Here is an 18,137-nt window from a genome sequence, read left to right on the forward strand (position 1 = left end):
TGAAAAAACACTGCTGTCATTACCATTCAATCTTGCTGGAAGGATAAGATCAACACAAATGAATGACACAAATTAAGGTCTCCAAATATTTGTCCACTGGACTTATTGCATAACCATTTGTTAAAACACGAGCAAAACGATGGGCAATTAACCATGACTTGAACAAGCTGCCAGACAATTCTAGAAGTTTCCATAATCATCAAAATGATTAAACAGTACATCCTAACACCAGGACTATCAGTTCATATTGCTATTTTATACTAGACAGAATCCCCATAGTTCAAACAAATAGAGAGTTCATTACAAATAGTGAAGAGAACGAAAAATAAAAAAATATGAAATAGTTAATGACGTGCTTCTTGGCACGGAGTGTCAGTAGCAAAGACCCTTTGGTTCCATCGGCACCAAAAATTCCAAACACAAGCAGTAAAGTCGTACCCAAAATGATGCCATGCCACCAATGCAATCCAACCACAACCACTACATTTTATCCCTCCGAATCTCATTTAAAATTCAGCAGCAGAGTCATAATCACCATCCCTGGGTTACTCTCCAGCCAAACTCACCTGCCAACAGCCAAAAATGCCAACAATTAAAAGGCACTCTTTTAAGCATCCAACACTGTAGAGAAAAGTCCTTGTTTCCTTGTAAGAGCAACTATGATCTTGTTCAAGTCAGAGATTTCCTCATCCCTCTGTCTCAGTTCTTGCTTCAGTCTTTCAATCTCCTTCAAGTGACCATCACAAAGGTTTGACCCTGCCTTAGTCTGCTCTCCAGCTTCCTGACCTGACTTCAACTTCTTGGACTCGCTTGTGGTGGTCTCCTCAACTTGGAATGATCTTTTCCTCGATGAAACTTGGCCAAGAAAATCCTCACTTGTCATTTTACGAACACAAAAGCTATCCATCGATCCGGAATCATATTGGAATGAAACGCATTTCTGTGGTAGTCCGTACGAGTCCTAACACAAGGCATCAACAAAATTCAAAATTTAATTCCTATGCATGAGATAGTTTATCAATAAAAATCACAGGAAAATGTTGTATAGAGATGGCACTAATGAATTACAGACCAAAGGCACTAGTTACAGGAGTATTAGGTTTTCACACCTAAACAAAGAAGAATACCTTTGTGTTAGAGATGAGATGAAGTTTTAACTCTAAACTAGCAAAGCTATGTTACATCAGGGTTAGCTTCAGTAGTTGCTTTCAAGGGAAAGTAAGGATATACATATAGCTACATACACGGGCCACCTTTTCCAGATAGTAGAAGTTGTGCAAGATATAGAGAAATTCTCATCCGGGAAATACCTTTTCTCGGTATCCATCGATATTTTCAAATGCTTGATTTGCCTCTTCTTGATTCTTAAAATTGGCAAAGGCAGAATACTTCTTTCCTCCAGCCTTTTTGTTGGGCTGCCACCAAATCATTCACCACATCAGCCTTTCAATAATGAACAGGGAAAAAAAGAGCCTAGAATATACTTAAATTTTAATATTAAGAGAGAGAGAGAGTGTGTGTGTGTGTCATTGTGTTGCATACATTACCTTATGCTGTCATAAGTTCATAACATCATTAAAAGCACTTAATTGGATGCTTATCCAAAAACAAAATTGACCTTTCCCTTCAAGCTCAATATTCACATTTTGCATAAGCAATTACCTTATGAAACCTTTCATGATGTATAGAACAAATATTATTGTTCGTCTACGTTAAGTTATGGTCACTGCAAAAGATGATGGCCCACCATCTATTTTTTCAAATATTTGTAGGATATGGGCCACCCTTCAGGCAAGAAAGATCTCATCCTTGAGAATTATTCTTACATTGTCAATTTCTTGTCAGTTCACATAATGATGCAGCAAAAAAATTAAATCAAATTAAGAGCTTTTAACAACTGTATGCTCAAGTGTGATTTGGTCTCTCAAAAGATCAATTTGAGCAAATTGTCCCTGGAAAATGTTCAAGGTGCAATTGACCCCCTAAATGATTAATTGAAGCAAATTGCCACTAAATTTAAATCAACTGTAGTAATGTCCCCCTAACTAAGGGAAGTTTTAGAGGGCCAATTGCAGTTTTAAACATTTTCAAAGAACAAATTGTTCAAATAAATATTTTAGGGGGACAGCTACACTTTTGAGCATCTTTTTGGGGGCAAACTGTCAAAACCCCTAAACATTAAATGAAAATCTTTAAGTAGTTCAACGTAGCTGTTTGGTACAGCTTAAAACAGGTAACTTTTAGCTTAAATTATTCTTGCATGTTTGCTCCAACTTATACATGGAACTTCTGCTTAAATCAGCTTATGCAGAAAGGTAAATAAGCAGAATCTCTCAAGTTGCCCAAGGGCTAATTCCGCTTCTCGATTATGAGGAAAGGTTGATTCACCTAGCCAACACAACCTTAAGACAGACCCAATACTATCATTGTGCAGTTCATTGCAATGAAAATCTCGCAATAGGTCAACAATATTTCCCAGTCAACAGATATCCTAATCCCAGGATCAATTTCTAATGCATAGTACTGAGGTCTTTGCAGGAACATAAACAATAGTCCCAACATATGGGCAAGGTAACATGCATGGAATACGTATTACCGGGTTCCACTAATCAATCTCATCCACACAATAAATTAAAACAACGGTTATAGATATTCTGACCCTGATCTCAATTGTAAAGTCTCCAGGAATAATTTTATGTAATTCTTCACCGGGCACATTGACTGGTATCCCGTGGAGAAGTAGCTTTGACTTTTTGATCTCAGGCACCTACAAGGTCAAAGATACAATGAATTGACGTTCTTATATTCGTTCGGAAGCAAGCAGGACTTAAATTTCGAAACTTACACCCTCATGAACCAGCGGTATAGCATTGTCAAATCCAGACTCTATCTTGGCCAGAACTAGTTTCATTGCAGCAGTTGCATCATCTAGACAATTGTGGGGAGCACCCTCCTTCCTGACTTCATATCCCAACACAGCCTGTGAAACAATTGACAGAACAATTCAACTATGCATACTGATCTACATAGCTACTAGCCAACTAAGGGAACGCAGAAATTGCAGAATCTAGGAACACTAATGTAATGATGAACCAATGAGACAGTAAACAAGGAAATATAGAGAATAGTCCACTGGTGTTCTGAAGAGACCAACCCATCCAGGCAAAAAAATGACAAATCCAAAAAAAAAAAAAAAAAAAAAAAATGGAATTATGAATAAAAATAGAAAAAGAATATTGTACTTTAACAATGCCTAGAAAATTATTCAAGGAATTTGGTACTTAAATAGGTTGCAAAAAACAATTGCCACAGTACATTTGTAAGAGGCATGTGCAGAGAGAGAGAGAGACTAGCCAGGTGTAAATGATAGGTTTGACAAGTTTGTAAAATAAAAACAAATATGACATCAATACCACATGCACAAAGAGACATGCATGTGTGCATGATTAACAACTTGCCTTGCACAGGTTATTCAAAGAAGGTCTTCGGAAATTAGCCTCATCCCCGTGTTTGAAGATCAAAGCGGTGTCAATCACTCTTCCATGATCTAACTTTAGAGCTGTAAGTAAAAAATCGAGAAAATATTATTCAAAGCTATCAGTAGTAAATAGCACAAGCTTGGTGTAAGAATAGTTGTCAAATGGTAAATCGAAATTGTCTTTTTCAGATTGTGAGTCAAATCAAGTTGTGAATCATAAATATTTGGTCATAATTTCTAATTTACATAGAAAAATATATCTATTGCATTAGATATTAAAAATATATTATATATATGAAAATTTAGACATAAATCAATGAAAAAGGCTCTAATAGGTAAGACGCTTCGATGACGGGAAGTGGGATCATTGGTACAATGGTCCCATGTAAGATCACAACCTTTTCTTTTCCCTTTTATATATTTTTTATCAATTATTTTTAATAAAGAAAGCAAACAAACCCAAACTCTAAATTTCGCAGCAACAATAACTCAATTTCCCAAATCTTCAAACTTTGTAAAAATACTCAATTAACGCCCTCAAAATATTCCTTTCGTAAGTGCAAAAAATTGAATAAAGTTAAATATGTAAGCGTAGATTATAGTAGAGAGAAAAAAAGAGTTTTTCTTCCCTAGGATTTGAGTCTTTGAGAGAGGGAGGGAGGGAGGGAGGGAGAGACAAAGGATGGAATATAATAACCCTAAAGACCTTAAAAAGATTGTTTCGAACCCTCTTCCAGCAAAAAACACAAAACAAAAAGGGGCCAAAAATCGAATTCAATGAATTGATCGATTCAGTGATTTAGTTCTACGATTCATCGAGATTTACGATTCATGCAACCTGTTTTTATCAATCACCTCCTGAATTGTATTGAATCATACGATTCAAATCACAAATGTGCAATTCCAAAAACAAATGTAAGAAATTAAAATCAGCCGACAGCTAGTAGCCAAATGGCAAACAAATACATGGGATAACGATATTAACGAAGAATAATACTTATTTCAACTGTCATGCAAATAGAAATATTTATAAGGAAAATTAATATTTAATCATACAACTTAGCTTACCTTTTAGATCATTGTTCAAACTGTGGCCAATTAATATTGTTTTTCCATCCCGTAAAAGCTTCTTCATTGATTCCTATAAATTCACCAGAGAAAGACATTCAAATGCCAACTAACTTTTATTCATTTAGTTATTTTATATTTCAAATGATTTTTAGTTATTTATATATTAAACTTTTACCTAATTATATTTTTGGCTGTGCTGTTTGCAATTTACTTCAAAAACTAACCACATATTACCTGTACATTAGCCAATGAACAAGTAACTCCATCCAAATCTTCTGCACTGACCCCAGTAATATCACTCCTATAGTCTGCAACTGCTTTATTCGGATTTACAAGTTCGTTGAGTTTGACCTGAAAAACTCCAAATTCCAAAACACAACATCAACTTGGGAAGTGAAAAGAAAATTGTTCAATTGAGACCTCTGAGACGTCTAAAATTGTCAAACTAGTTGCAACATAGGTAATTCTTTTGCACCTGTGTTTCTATGCGTGAGGAGAGAGGGAGGTATTACGAAGTCATGCTGCACAAAAATTTGAAAACAAACTCAAACAGTACCTGTAGATTGCGCCCAACAGCACAAACCCGCACCAGAGCTTCAGTGCCATCTTCACAGAGAACCATCTCACAATCAACGGCAAGCATTTTTGGAAATTTCTTTATCTGATTTGTACTGAGCTTCATTCTCAACCATCCCTGAAGTTAAGAAGACAACACAAATCAATTAACATAAAAAAATCAACTATAAAGGAAATCAAAAAACTAAAAGAAACCTTCATTGTTTACTTGCCTCGTTTGGTAACTCACTGTTTTACCCTAAAAGTCAAAAAGTCGCTAAAAAAACTAAAAAACCAATAACATATACCATGGGATTGCACACATATGCTTCTCGTTAAGTTTGATGGGTTCGGCAGCTCTAAGAAAGCCAAAACCTTGTCGTCCTGTATTGTTTGTGCTATTTTCTGGATTATTTGGCGGGAAAGGAATTCAAGGATCTTTGATGGAAAGGAGGCTGCAGTAGATTCTTTGTGGGATAGGGCTGGTTTTTTGGCTTCATTTTCGGCTTTTGTGTCTCCTCCGTTTAAAGGAGTTTCACTTTTCTTGATTTCTAGGGATTGGTTTGCTATTTGCAACCTCTACTGTATGGATTTTCTTGTTTTCTCTTTCTTTGTTTTTTTGATAGATGTTTTTATTTTGATTGGGTTCTTGTTCATTGTATGAGGACTTCTTGTCCTCCTCTCTTTCTTCTTTAATAAAACTTCTTGTTGGCTTTCCAAAAAAAAAAAGTCAAAGATTCTATTGTCCCTCTACTTTTTGCACATCTTTTCATAAAAAACTAAAAAATCATTCCAAACATACTAATTTCTTTTACCTCATATTTTAAAGTCACTTAAATAGTATGTTCTCAAACAAGGCTTGAGAGTAGAAACTGTCAATTAACAAAATTGGAAAGAATTTAAATTCCATTAAATACAAGCAAATAGGGCACCTCTTATTTGTTGGTTTGTAACAAATGAACTTACTTGGACATATGCTTTCACTTTGCACAGAATTTATGTTGGACATGAAAAAAACTCGGGTTGGAATTTTTGACACTACATGAACCAGATACGAAGTTGGCCAGTTAGGGTTGACTAGTTAACAACATGAACCTCAAAAGTGACACAATACGATAGCGCGCACACCCAAAAAATAAAAGCAAATTGAGTTAGTATCAAACCTACATAACTCGAATTTGACATGTCTAACCCGTTTGAAGGTGCTATTGTAGCAATTCTTGGAGTTAGTTATGAGTTAATTTTTTGTGTTAGTTTTTAATTATGATTTTACTTTTTATTATTGAAAGTCATACTGGTTTGGAATATTAATTTGGCTAATTGTGTTGATTGAGACTTTTTATCTATTTGACTATTTGTGAGATTATTTCTTTTTTTGATCGGCAAAAAGAAACTTTATTGATGCAAGAAACAAGAGCAAAGTACAAAGCAAATTACATCAATAAAGGGGAGTGCAAAAGCATCACAATGAGCTAAATCATCCAAACTATGTTGGCACCATAAAGCCCATCCTATCATTTGCTAGCACCCCAGAGTTGGTAAGAAACCAACGATAAAAACAGACCAAACCAAAGCTACACCAGCACAACCATCACAGGCCAGAGACCATCACAGACCTGAGCATAACAGTCCAGCATGAAAACACCCAAAAAACACTAAAACGCCATTCACCCTTTTACCATGAACTCCACCCAACAGCACTTCCAATCAACAAACCAACCAAGACTCAAAAAGAGATCCAGCTGATGGTGATAAACAATGCACCTACACAAGCTTCTGTTGCAGGCCCACTGATGATGACAAACGATTCAGATCAATCCATACACCACCATTCAAGAGCAAAAGACCAGCATTAGTCACAGAAATAAAACAGATTGAACAGAACAAGATCAGCTCAACCAGATCAGAACAGGTCAAAAGGAAACCCCCCAGACAAACAACCCCAATCTGCCAAGAAGATCAACCCCAGCAGCAACAGCCAATAGCCAATTGGACAAACAAGAAATCAGACCAGATGCAGGGCACACCAGAGAGCTCCACAGTACGCAGAGCACCTAGACAACAGATCAGACCACAATGCAACATATCAGCATTAGACACAGAAAGAAACCAGATTGAACAAAACAGATCAGATCAGGACAGGTCAGATCAGCTCAACTAGATCAGAACAGATCAGATCCAAACAAAACAACTAATCTGTTGCAAGGCACCAGACTTAAACCATAGCATTCAACCTCCAATTCCGATACACAACTTCACCCAACAGATTCTGAACAAAACCAAGAACCAGGGCCCAACCCAAACTGGTGCTGCTTCATTTGCATAGACTTCAATCTTCAAAGATTTGTATGTTAACTACTCAGCTCATCTCAATTAAGTTGAGAATTCAACCACATTTTGTAAAATCACCAACACAGAAGACAGCAGCAAAACAACAGCAAAAAACAGAAGACAGCCAGCCAACACAGAAGACAAAAGTAGAACATCACCATTCAGCCAGCCAACACAAAAGGCAAAAGCAGAGTTCAGCAAGGCTCCCATCCATAAACTATCACAACCAACTTACATCAACCCAGAAGCAACCGTCTCCTCCCAACACAATCCTTGATCTGATGCAAATTAGTGACCATCTGGTGCACTGAGTATAGCATCCCGTCTATATTCATTTTACTCCAAAGTGCTACCCTTACCTTCACCAACTCTGTTAATTCATTCCACTCAACTGGTTTGCCACTAAAAAGACATTCATTCCTAGCTTTCCATAAAGACCACATAACAGTTAAAGGTACCACTCTCCACATTCTCAGGACAATCTGGTTGAATTTGACTCCTGACCACCAAAGCAATAAATCCTCAACTGAGCCAGGTAAAACCCACACCAGACCCCACCATTGCATCTTATCAGTCCAAACTTTCCAAGCAAAAGGGCAAAACAACAAGAGATGATGGACTGATTCCTCCTCAGATTTACAAAACAGGCACAATACATCTGATTCCTCATTTAACACTCCCAGATTTTTTAAAACAGCTGCAGTTTTAAGTCTACCTCTCCAAGCCAACCATCCACAGAATTTTACCTTGGGTGGAGCAAGATTTTTCCACAGTACCTTAGTAACACTAATTGTTGGACCTTTGGAATACATCCACCAATTCCATACTGCTGCTACTGTAAATGATCCTTCCGGATTGGCCAGCCAGTTATATGAGTCCTCAGCCCCCAAAGACACAGTAGGTGCTTCCCTGAGTAAGTCATGCAATCTTAATACCTCCTCTTCTTCCCATGCTAGCAATGGTCTTCTAAAAATTAAATTCCACTCTCATAAGATTGTCCCCTCCTCTGGTAAATCTGCTGAATAGTGCTATCTTTCTCCTTTGATAAGCTATACAATCGAGGAAACTCCTCCTTCAGGCATACATTGTTGAACCACTTATCCTTCCAAAAATGAATTCTACCCCCATTCCCTACTGATAGTTGAAGGTTTGATAGATAAAATTCAACCAAAGCAGGTCTTTTTTCAACAAGATGAAGGATATCACTCCAAACCCTGGACACTGAAACATTAGTATGAACCTCAAAAGTGACACAATACAATAGCGTGCACACCCAAAAAAAGAAAAAAGCAAATTGGGTTAGTGTCAAACCTACATAACTTGAATTTGATGTGTCTAACCCGTTTGAAGGTGCTAGGGTACAAGTTCTTGGAGTTAATTATGAGTTAATTTTTTGTGTCAATTTTTTTTGGGTTTTTACTTTTTATTAATGGAAGTCATATTGGTTTTGCTTAAATGAATATTCCTCTAACCACCTATTATCCAAGAGGAACCTATCTATCCTACTCCATCTATCCCCATCTTGAGCAATGCACCAAGTAAAACTTCTACCCATCATAGGCAGGTCCACTAGGTTTAACTGATCAATTAACCCATTAAAATCATTCATACCTCTCTCCCTTCTTGAGCATCCCTTTCTTTCACTGATATACCTAATTTCATTAAAGTCTCCACCCAAACACCAAGGATTAGAATAATGGGTTTTTAATCTACCCAGTGAATCCCATAAGAACCTCCTTTTAAGTACATTTGGGGCATAAATATTAACTATAGTGCATTCAAATCAAAACCCACACCAGCAATTCCTGAAAGCAGGACAAAATTTCTTGAGCTGCAACACTCCTTAAGTCTGAATCTATCCGGATTCCACATGCATAGCAAACCACCTGCAGTACCTTCAGCATCTACTCCCATGAACTCCATCTTCTCAAATGGCCACGTCAGCTTAATGAACTCTTTCTCCATGCTACCTCTCTTGGTTTCTTGTAATAAGACTATGTCCACTCCACCCTCTTTTATCATTACCTTTATCTTCCTCCTTTTTTCTGGTCTTCTGAGACCTCTTACATTCCATGTCATTATCTTCATAAGGAACCATATGTTACACCTGCACCCCTGTATCAGCTATTTAGGCATCAACAGCCATTCCCCTGCCTTCAATCTTTTCCAAATCCTTGCTTTCCATCTTAACAATTTTTTCTATAGCTTCAACTTCTTTCCCTTCAAAATTTATGCCAAGTGACTGCCCCATCTGGACTGTTGCCTTAGCTTCCTTAATCAATCTTCTGCTTCTACTACTTGACTCACTTTTAATTGATAAAGAATTGGAAAGAGCTGCTGCAGTGGCTCTGAAAATAGCACCTCTGTCAAAGCTCTGCGGCAGCACTCTTCCCCTTTGTGAAGGCAGTGACTTACCTTTTAACAAAACTCCTCTTTCTCTCCCCTTATTTCCCCTTTTTCTACTGATAACCCTTCTTTTAACCTTTACACAGCTGCTTTCTCCATCCTTCAAGGCTGCTGATGAGCCTACTCGATTGAACTGAGTTTGGGCTACATAATCACTCAAGTTTGACCAGGAATGGTCATTGGGCCTACTTTGATTTGCTTCACCCTGGACTCCCTTCAACACTACTTGTAAATTAATCTTGGGCCTCTCCATTTCCAGCCCACTCAAGCTTTTCATAAATCCTGGAGTGAAAATATTGGCATCAATATTTTGAATGCTTCCAGCCACCTTTTCCCTTGGGCTTTCCCCAAACTTCAGCATTCCAACATTGCCAGAGCCCCCAGCTTTTGAGTTTTCCAAGCCTTCATCTGTTGGCCTTAATGATGATGCTGCCCCCATGCTTCCCCTTCCTTCCAGCTCAGATTTTCCCCCCTCCACTGTGTCCTTAACCCTGCTTACCACTTCAGCACTAAGTGACACATCATCACCACCTTCACCTTCCTTTGCTGGTTCCCTCCGACCTTCAATGGTGCCGGATAACATATCCTGCCTACTGTAGGAATTTGAATTCATATCCTCCTTAATCTGAGCACTGCCTAACCTTGTGGTCATCCCTATTGGGAAGCCTATCTCTTCACACACTCTAACTGGATAGTAGTTCCCTTTGCATTCAAGTGTTACCACTTTGTTGATGAACTCTCTGCTTTTTGTGATTATCCTTACATTACCCCATTGAAAAGAGACTGGGTTGTTTATATCCTCATCAAGCTGAACTACTTCCCCCCAAACTCCCCCAATGTCGTTAAAAGTTCTTCTGTTCCACAGATTAAAAGGTATGCCAGAGCATAATAACCAAACACACCTTTCACTTTCAATCATTCTCCCCTTTTCCCATTCCTCCATTGCTATGCACCACTCATATATCCATTCCTTCAATCTTTCTTTCCATTCCTTCATTTGTTCCACAGACTTGAAAGTTAGCAGCGTACATCTACCCCCTCCCAACCCCCCCCCCCCCCCCCCCCCCCATCTCTGACATTCACATCCTTTAACCCTCTTTTACTACACTCCTTTTTAAAATCAGCAAAGATAAAGAATGCTTTTAGCTGTACTACTAGACTCTCATAGAGCCAACCATTACGAATCTCTTCAGCCTGAATAGATATCCTGTTGATATCTCTTTTTAACCAGCGTATAGCATCTGCATAAGAGTTCTGACCTTTACCCCCTCTGTTGTTTTCCATTGCACCCTCTGTTTGGTGGCACTATTACTCTCCTTTCTTAACTCCTGCATCTTCAGATTCTGAGCTTTACTTCCGTACACAGCTATTCGTACCTTCAGTTCCTTATCATCACACCACAACCCTTCAGTTTTTTGAACTGCCATACTTGCTGCAACCTGAAAATCATATCTAACGAACCCAAATCTTGTTCCCAAAACTTTCCTTCTTTTCTTCGGAATAAACACATCCATCACCACTCCATAGTTGCTAAATAGATTGAACAGACCTCTTGGTTCCATTGATTCTGGTAAGTTGTCCACAAAAACAGTGAACATTCCTGGTCCCCTTAAACTAGCTTGCTGATATCCCACTGGTTTTCTCCGAAACACTGGTTTCCACCCTCCTCCTTCCATGGTTTCTAACAATGGCTCCTATGTTTACACCTATTTGTGAGATTATTTCAACTTCTACTTTTGTGGATTACTCATGAAACATGAACCTCAAAAGTGACACAATACAATAGCGTGCACACCCAAAAAAAAAAAAAGAGCAAATTGGGTTAGTGTCAAACCTACATAACTTGAATTTGATATGTCCAACCCGTTTGAAGGTGCTAGTGTACAAGTTCTTGGAGTTAATTATGAGTTAATTTTCTGTGTTAGTTTTTTTTGGGTTTTTACTTTTTATTATTGGAAGTCATACTGGTTTTGGATACTAATTTAGCTAATTGTGTTTATCTATTTGACTATTTGTGAGATTTTACTTCTACTTTTGTGGATTACTCATGAATTTTTGAGTTATTTTTACGGATATCATATAGTCATTGTAGATGTTGATGAATATATGTGTTTATTCTTGTTAATGGACTAAACATGTATACATAACCTAAGAAGCATGGATACGGACACGTGACACGACACGGACATGCCGACACGCTAATTTTCAAAAAATGCAGGACACGACACGCAGGGGACACGCATGAAATATATAATTTTATATATTTATTATATGTTATATATATGAATATATCATTTAAAGATAATAAAAAAATGTAATGCAACATTAATTCCTATAAATTTATATGATTTTTGTTTGATTATTGTATCTTAAGTTGTTTTGTTCAAACTTATAATTAGTTTCACATGTGTCTAATCGATAGACACGTGTGTTTAAGCAACAGACACGTGTGTCCTCCAAGAATCCAAAGAGTGTCCGGGCCTTTAAAAATAGGACACATTTTGAAGAGTGTTGGACATGTGTCCTAAGAGTATCCAGAGAGTGTCGGTATCCGATATGGACACGACACGGATACGTCACATTCTTAGAAGTGTCCGTGCTTCCTAGTACGTAACAAATAGGATGTGCACATTAATCATGGCATGCAGGTCGTAATTAGGTTAACACTTTTATAAATAGGTCGGGTTAGTGTTAAGGGAATTCTCACTAGGGCTGCAAACGAGCCGAGCCGAGCCGAGCCGAGCTTTACTGAGCTTGAGCTTGGCTCGTTTGCTTATCAAGCTCGTTTATTGAGCTCGAGCTCGCCTTGTTAAGTAACTAGACTCAAGCTCGAATCGGCTCGACTCATTAATATTAATGAAATTCGAGCTCGGCTCAACTTGGCTCAATGAGATTTTTTTAATATTACTTATATTATTTAAATAAAAAATATTATTTATATTATTTAATATATAAATAATATATTTATTATTTAATTTAAATAAAGACAAACGAGCCGAGCTTATTCGACCTTGAGCTTGGCTTCGAGCCTGTTCGTGAACCGCTCAGTTCATTTGCAACCCTAATTCTCATAAACTGGAGATGACATGAAACAAACAAGATCAATAAGACAGATTCTCACCCCCAAAAAAACATTGAATATTTATAATTAGCCCACAGAATTTAGTCTCGTTTCTTCAAATTGCAATAGACGAGCATGCAGCAAATTAAGACTAACTGTTTTCAAATATATTTAAAGGGACAACAGGGGCTACTTCTGGACCATGCTCCATATGATATCTGCTGGAGTTGTTTCCTTCAGTACATGCACGATCATAGATACCAATTGCATTTTCACCAAGGAGTAACCGTATATCTCGCAAAATTTGAATTGGTCTTTCCACTCATTATTGTGTCATCATCGGCAAAAAAAAATAGTATACTAATTCTCTTGGCACCAGAAAGTACAAAACAACCAATATTTGTAACATATACTTCTTAATAAATTCAATATTCAAATAATGTCTCTCCCTGCTATTGCACAAAAAGCAAGGAATTTTCTTAGTAAAGAAGAGAACCAGCTGCAAATGCAATAGCCCAATCTGATAAACCAAACCAAGCCTTAAGTCCCATCAAATGGGGTCAGCCAATAGCCCAATCTGATGCACAGTTATAAACTATAACACCTAGAAATGACATATACAATAGGAGAAGGGATACTTATCAAATGCAAAAAAAGAATCAGTAGATTATATACCAATTATTCCAAAAGGTGGTAACAAAACAAGTCTCATTGAAATCACCCAATTGATTAAAAAGTAATTTCAAATCCATGACGACTTTTCTTTTAGTTCTATAGAAGGGAAAACCAAGCGTAAAAGTTGCATGCAAGAGTTCGTCATTGAAGGCAGTGATTTCATGATGATAGATAGCTATAAAATTACTCCGAGGCCATGCATAGTAAATTCTAAAACAGAATTTGAGTGACGCAGCCTGCATAATTGGTACAAGGCATAGTTGAGTAATTTTGAATTTACCTTTAGCTAGACATAGAAGAGAGTATTTATAACAATAAATTGCTAATATTGGACCATGCCTAGAACTAGAAGATACAAAAGTACAATCATCACTACCAAGCAAGGGGTGACTCAGAAATTTTTGCAATATATGAAAATAAATAGCAAAAAAAAAAGAAAAGAAAAAGGAACAAAATTGACAGCAAACCTCCTCATGTGACAGAAATGAATAATCTAATGGGTATTTTGCAATATATGAAAATAAATAGCAAAAAACAGAAAAGAAAAAGGAACAAAATTGACAGCAAACCTCCTCATGTGACGGAAATGAATAATCTAATGGGTATTTTGCAATATATGAAAATAAATAGAAAAAAGAAAAGAAAAGAAAAAGGAACAAAATTGACAGCAAACCTCCTCATGTGACGGAAATGAATAATCCAATGGGTATTGTGGGTGTTCAAGAGTTAAGCGAACCAGCATCTGCACTGCCACAACAGCAACTTAATAAGGATCATACTCAATTGAATTACAAGTAAGATACGTAAAGCTTAACAAATTTGTAATACAAACAGCCCGCCTTACAATACAAACAAGACGAAGAATTCTGAGAGAAAAAGTAGAAAACACCAGTAAGTGATTTCGGATTAATGATGCATTTTGAAACTAGTGCTGAAAAATCTTTTCAAACATTTTACGAAAACACAACACGCAAGAGCATAATACTGAATCAGTCAGACAAATTAATATTAATGTGGTTAAACTGAGAACAAGACAGAAATGTGCATTTAATTTACAACATAAATGAAACTCAAAGCTAGAGACATCACAATCTTGTGACTAGAATATTGATTAAGGAGGAAAATCAAGCAACGGCATGCTGTTAAAAAAAATTAAATAAATAAGAAGCTAGAATAAAAATAACGTATTCCTAATCAATCCATATATGTAATTCTTTTACATTCATCAAAAATATATAATTGTTATCCCAGTATGAAACTACAGCTTGCTTACAAACACACTGAATAAAAACATGTTAATCAAATCAAAGCAAACCTGCACAGGGGATTCAACTTCTCTGGATTCCTCTATGAATTTCCTAAGTATATCCTGCTTAGAATACCAGTGCATTTTGTTATCGAAAAACTGCAAACAAACACAAGCACAAGCACAAGCGTGGTCGTAATGATTCTTCACATAAATTAGTTTCAAGGCAACAACTTTGGTGCAATTAATAACCTTTAAATCATCCTCTCGGCTAAATGTCTTTAGAAAACGAGCCAATGTAACAGCGGACTTCTTTCTCGGATCACGTATTCTAGACCCGAATAGTTTGTCATGCTTACTTAAAAACACCTCCCAGTCTCCTTCACTGCCCTCCATCCCCTGTTGCTGGGCCGCCTTGACCAGCATAGCAAGAACCTAACAACATTCAAGTGTTATTTCAGATAACACCAGCTTCAGTGAGAGAGAGCAGCAATTTGCACAAGTAGTGCAAATCAAGGTTTTAGATCTACATCTATCTAGTATTTCCCTTTCCAGCACCAACAATTGGTAATATATATTCAATAATTAAGTTGAATTTCTAAAAAAAATTCATTAATTTTACTAGAAACTATTAAATCCTTTAGCAATAGGTTGATTAACTACAAAAAAAGAAAATTGTGAAAGCTTTAGAATCATCTTACATCTTTCCCCACGTTGGCGATCATCTTATCCATCTCTGTGTGTGTCTGTGTGTGAGAGAGAGAGAGAGAGAGAGAGAGAGAGAGACAGAGACAGAGACAGAGACAGAGATGAAAAAGGCCGGGAAGCTGAATTAGGGCTTCTGCCTTGTGCTAGGGCTTCTGCTTTGAGCTATCAGACTCTCTCTCTCTATCACATTTCTAATAAAACTAAAAATAAAAACTATTTTAATCTTTTTTATTTTATTTTCATAATATATATTATTTTCATAATATATATATATATATATATATAATTTTTATTATAAAATTAATATCACTAAAAATATATTTTTATAATAAGACTAATATTAAATAATATATTTTTATAATATTAAATATATTTAATAAAAATTTAAAATAAATAAAAAGTGATTACTATATTTAGTTATGCTTTCAAAGCATTATTTTTAAAATCTAAAAATTATTTTGATGAAAATAAACACACAAAAATCATATATTTTTGAAATTCTCAAAAATAATCTTCATTCCAAAAAAAAATATATGAAAATAATGACTTTTGTGCGTAGATGTAAATTTTTTATTTTCTTTAAAACACAAATTCAATCTATGCATAGGTGTAAATCAAATATAGAAAAAAAAAATGTATTTCCTTTAAAAAAATTATAAACCCGTTTGGTTAATAAAATTAAATTAAAAGTTATTATTTTTATATATTTTTTTTTTTTTGAAATGAAGATTGTTTTTGAGAATTTCAAAAATATATGATTTTTGTGTGTTTATTTCATCAAATTAATTTTTATATTTAAAAAATAATAATTTGAAAATATAACTAAACATGGTAATTAGTTTTTATTTATTTTAAATTTTTATTAAATATATTTAATATTAATCTCATGTTAAAGGTATATTTTCAATGATATTAACGTTATAAAATTAAAATTTTATATCAAAAATTATATATATATATATTATGAAAATAAAATGAAAAAGATTAAAATAATTTTTAATTTTTTATTAGAAGAGAGAGAGAGAGAGTGGTGGGATGTGTGACCCATGACGTGTGTGTGCAGTAAGGGAGAAAGAGAAGGGTCAGAGAAAAACGGAATGATTCAGTGTGGGTATGTTTTGAAATTTTTTTGTTTAAAGAAACAAATCTGAACCATGCATTTCTTGTAGGGTGACGTGATTTTATCTGAGCCGTCACCCGGAGTAACAATCGAAGAGAGTGACTGGAGAGGATTCGGACTCGTGCTATCAAACTTCTCCAGTTATATATAGAACCAGTTAGTATTTAACCAACAAATAAATGGGTCTTTTCTGCCCAGACCCGATTTAATACGAAATCTTTTTTAAATTATTTTTATTATTATTACAAAATTTCTCAATTTCCTATGCTTCATTTTTTTTTTTTATTGCTTTATTAAATTTAATGTACATACTCTCTTTAATTTTCTGAAAGCCTTGGAGACAACAAACAGTTTATATAATTCTCGTTGTTGTTTCAACACTCATGAAATGAAAAGGCTTATACAAATTTGATTTTAAGTTATCTTCAATTGATTCTTTGTAATTTTTTTTGAAGGTACTTACAAATTAGAAGACAAACACACATGAGGAATAATTTGAATTTTAGTTTTATTACCATGTCATGGCCTACTTATTTATATACATATGTTTATCGGATGACCAAACTAATAATTATATGCTGACAATATATTGATATAAAACTATTTTTTGGGATACTTGTATAGAATTCTTAAATGTTGTAATTGACAAAATTTTGGGACTTTTCTTTATTTTTTTTTTTAAAAATTATATTGTTTTATGACAAAAATAATAAATGTATAATGATACAATATCTAAATTTATCCAATTGTAGGAAACGTAATGTTATAAAATCTTATTTTATTTTTGAAAAATGTTTAAAACCCCTTTTGAGGATGACCCCCACACCCCTAAAATGATCCCCTCTCTCTATGTATGTGTGGAGTCGTTATGTGTAGGATCCACATAATGAGTAGTACACATTTGTGAGGATCTTGTGGAAATGGGAGTCTCAATCATTACTCTTTATTTTTTATAAATTGACATACCAGTTGAGTTTAGGACTACAAACGAATTGAGTCGAGTTAAACCGAATTTTGCTGAGCTCAAACTTAGTTCGTTTACTAAACGAATCGTGTCGAGCTGAGCCAAGCCAAGACGAGCCGAATCCTTAACAAGCCGAGTCGACTCACAAATAGTTTAATTCATTTGCAACCTTAGTTGAGTTCACACATAATTTTTTTTAGCATAGTGTGGAATGAGCAGACCACTGAAGACACAACGTTTAATTGTTTTCCCTTACGATTAAAATTTACGGACTTCTAATTAGACGCATTTACACTTACACATGCAGATGTAAAAAGTATATGTAATTTACAACTACCTAGTGGAGGAGTTTCCCAAGATAGCCTTGGATTCTACTTAAGGTGGAGAAACACTTTCAAAATAATAATAATAATTGTAAATTCCATTTTTCTCAATGATACCAAATAAAATATAGCGCAAAGTCAATAGATTTGTTATCCAAATTTGGACTGGTTTACAATTTAGTTATGAATTTTGACAGTT

General features: G+C 35.4%; 1 protein-coding gene across 3 annotated transcripts; it reads right to left on the reverse strand.

Moving 5' to 3' along the window:
• Positions 1-168: 168 nt before the first annotated feature.
• Positions 169-15,756, reverse strand: LOC114272863 (small RNA degrading nuclease 1). Of its 3 annotated transcripts, none has more exons than XM_082887363.1 (12): positions 15,525-15,756; positions 15,076-15,258; positions 14,893-14,982; positions 14,251-14,319; positions 5,106-5,243; positions 4,784-4,900; positions 4,547-4,619; positions 3,459-3,559; positions 2,846-2,980; positions 2,660-2,767; positions 1,311-1,415; positions 169-961 (listed from the first exon to the last, which is right to left on the reverse strand). In XM_082887363.1, exons 1-12 carry the CDS (start codon positions 15,555-15,557, stop codon positions 608-610), a joined length of 1,506 nt encoding a protein of 501 aa, XP_082743489.1. In that variant the 5' UTR covers positions 15,558-15,756; the 3' UTR covers positions 169-607. The 3 variants fall into 3 exon arrangements, with proteins under 3 accessions (XP_082743489.1, XP_082743492.1, XP_082743493.1); XM_082887366.1 differs by having other exon boundaries at positions 14,893-14,946; positions 15,525-15,731; XM_082887367.1 differs by lacking the exons at positions 14,251-14,319; positions 14,893-14,982; positions 15,076-15,258; positions 15,525-15,756 and adding an exon at positions 6,542-6,679.
• Positions 15,757-18,137: the final 2,381 nt, after the last annotated feature.

This window comes from Camellia sinensis, chromosome 1, assembly GCF_055761805.1.
Source record: "Camellia sinensis isolate YWXY chromosome 1, ASM5576180v1, whole genome shotgun sequence".
NCBI classification, from domain to species: domain Eukaryota; kingdom Viridiplantae; phylum Streptophyta; class Magnoliopsida; order Ericales; family Theaceae; genus Camellia; species Camellia sinensis.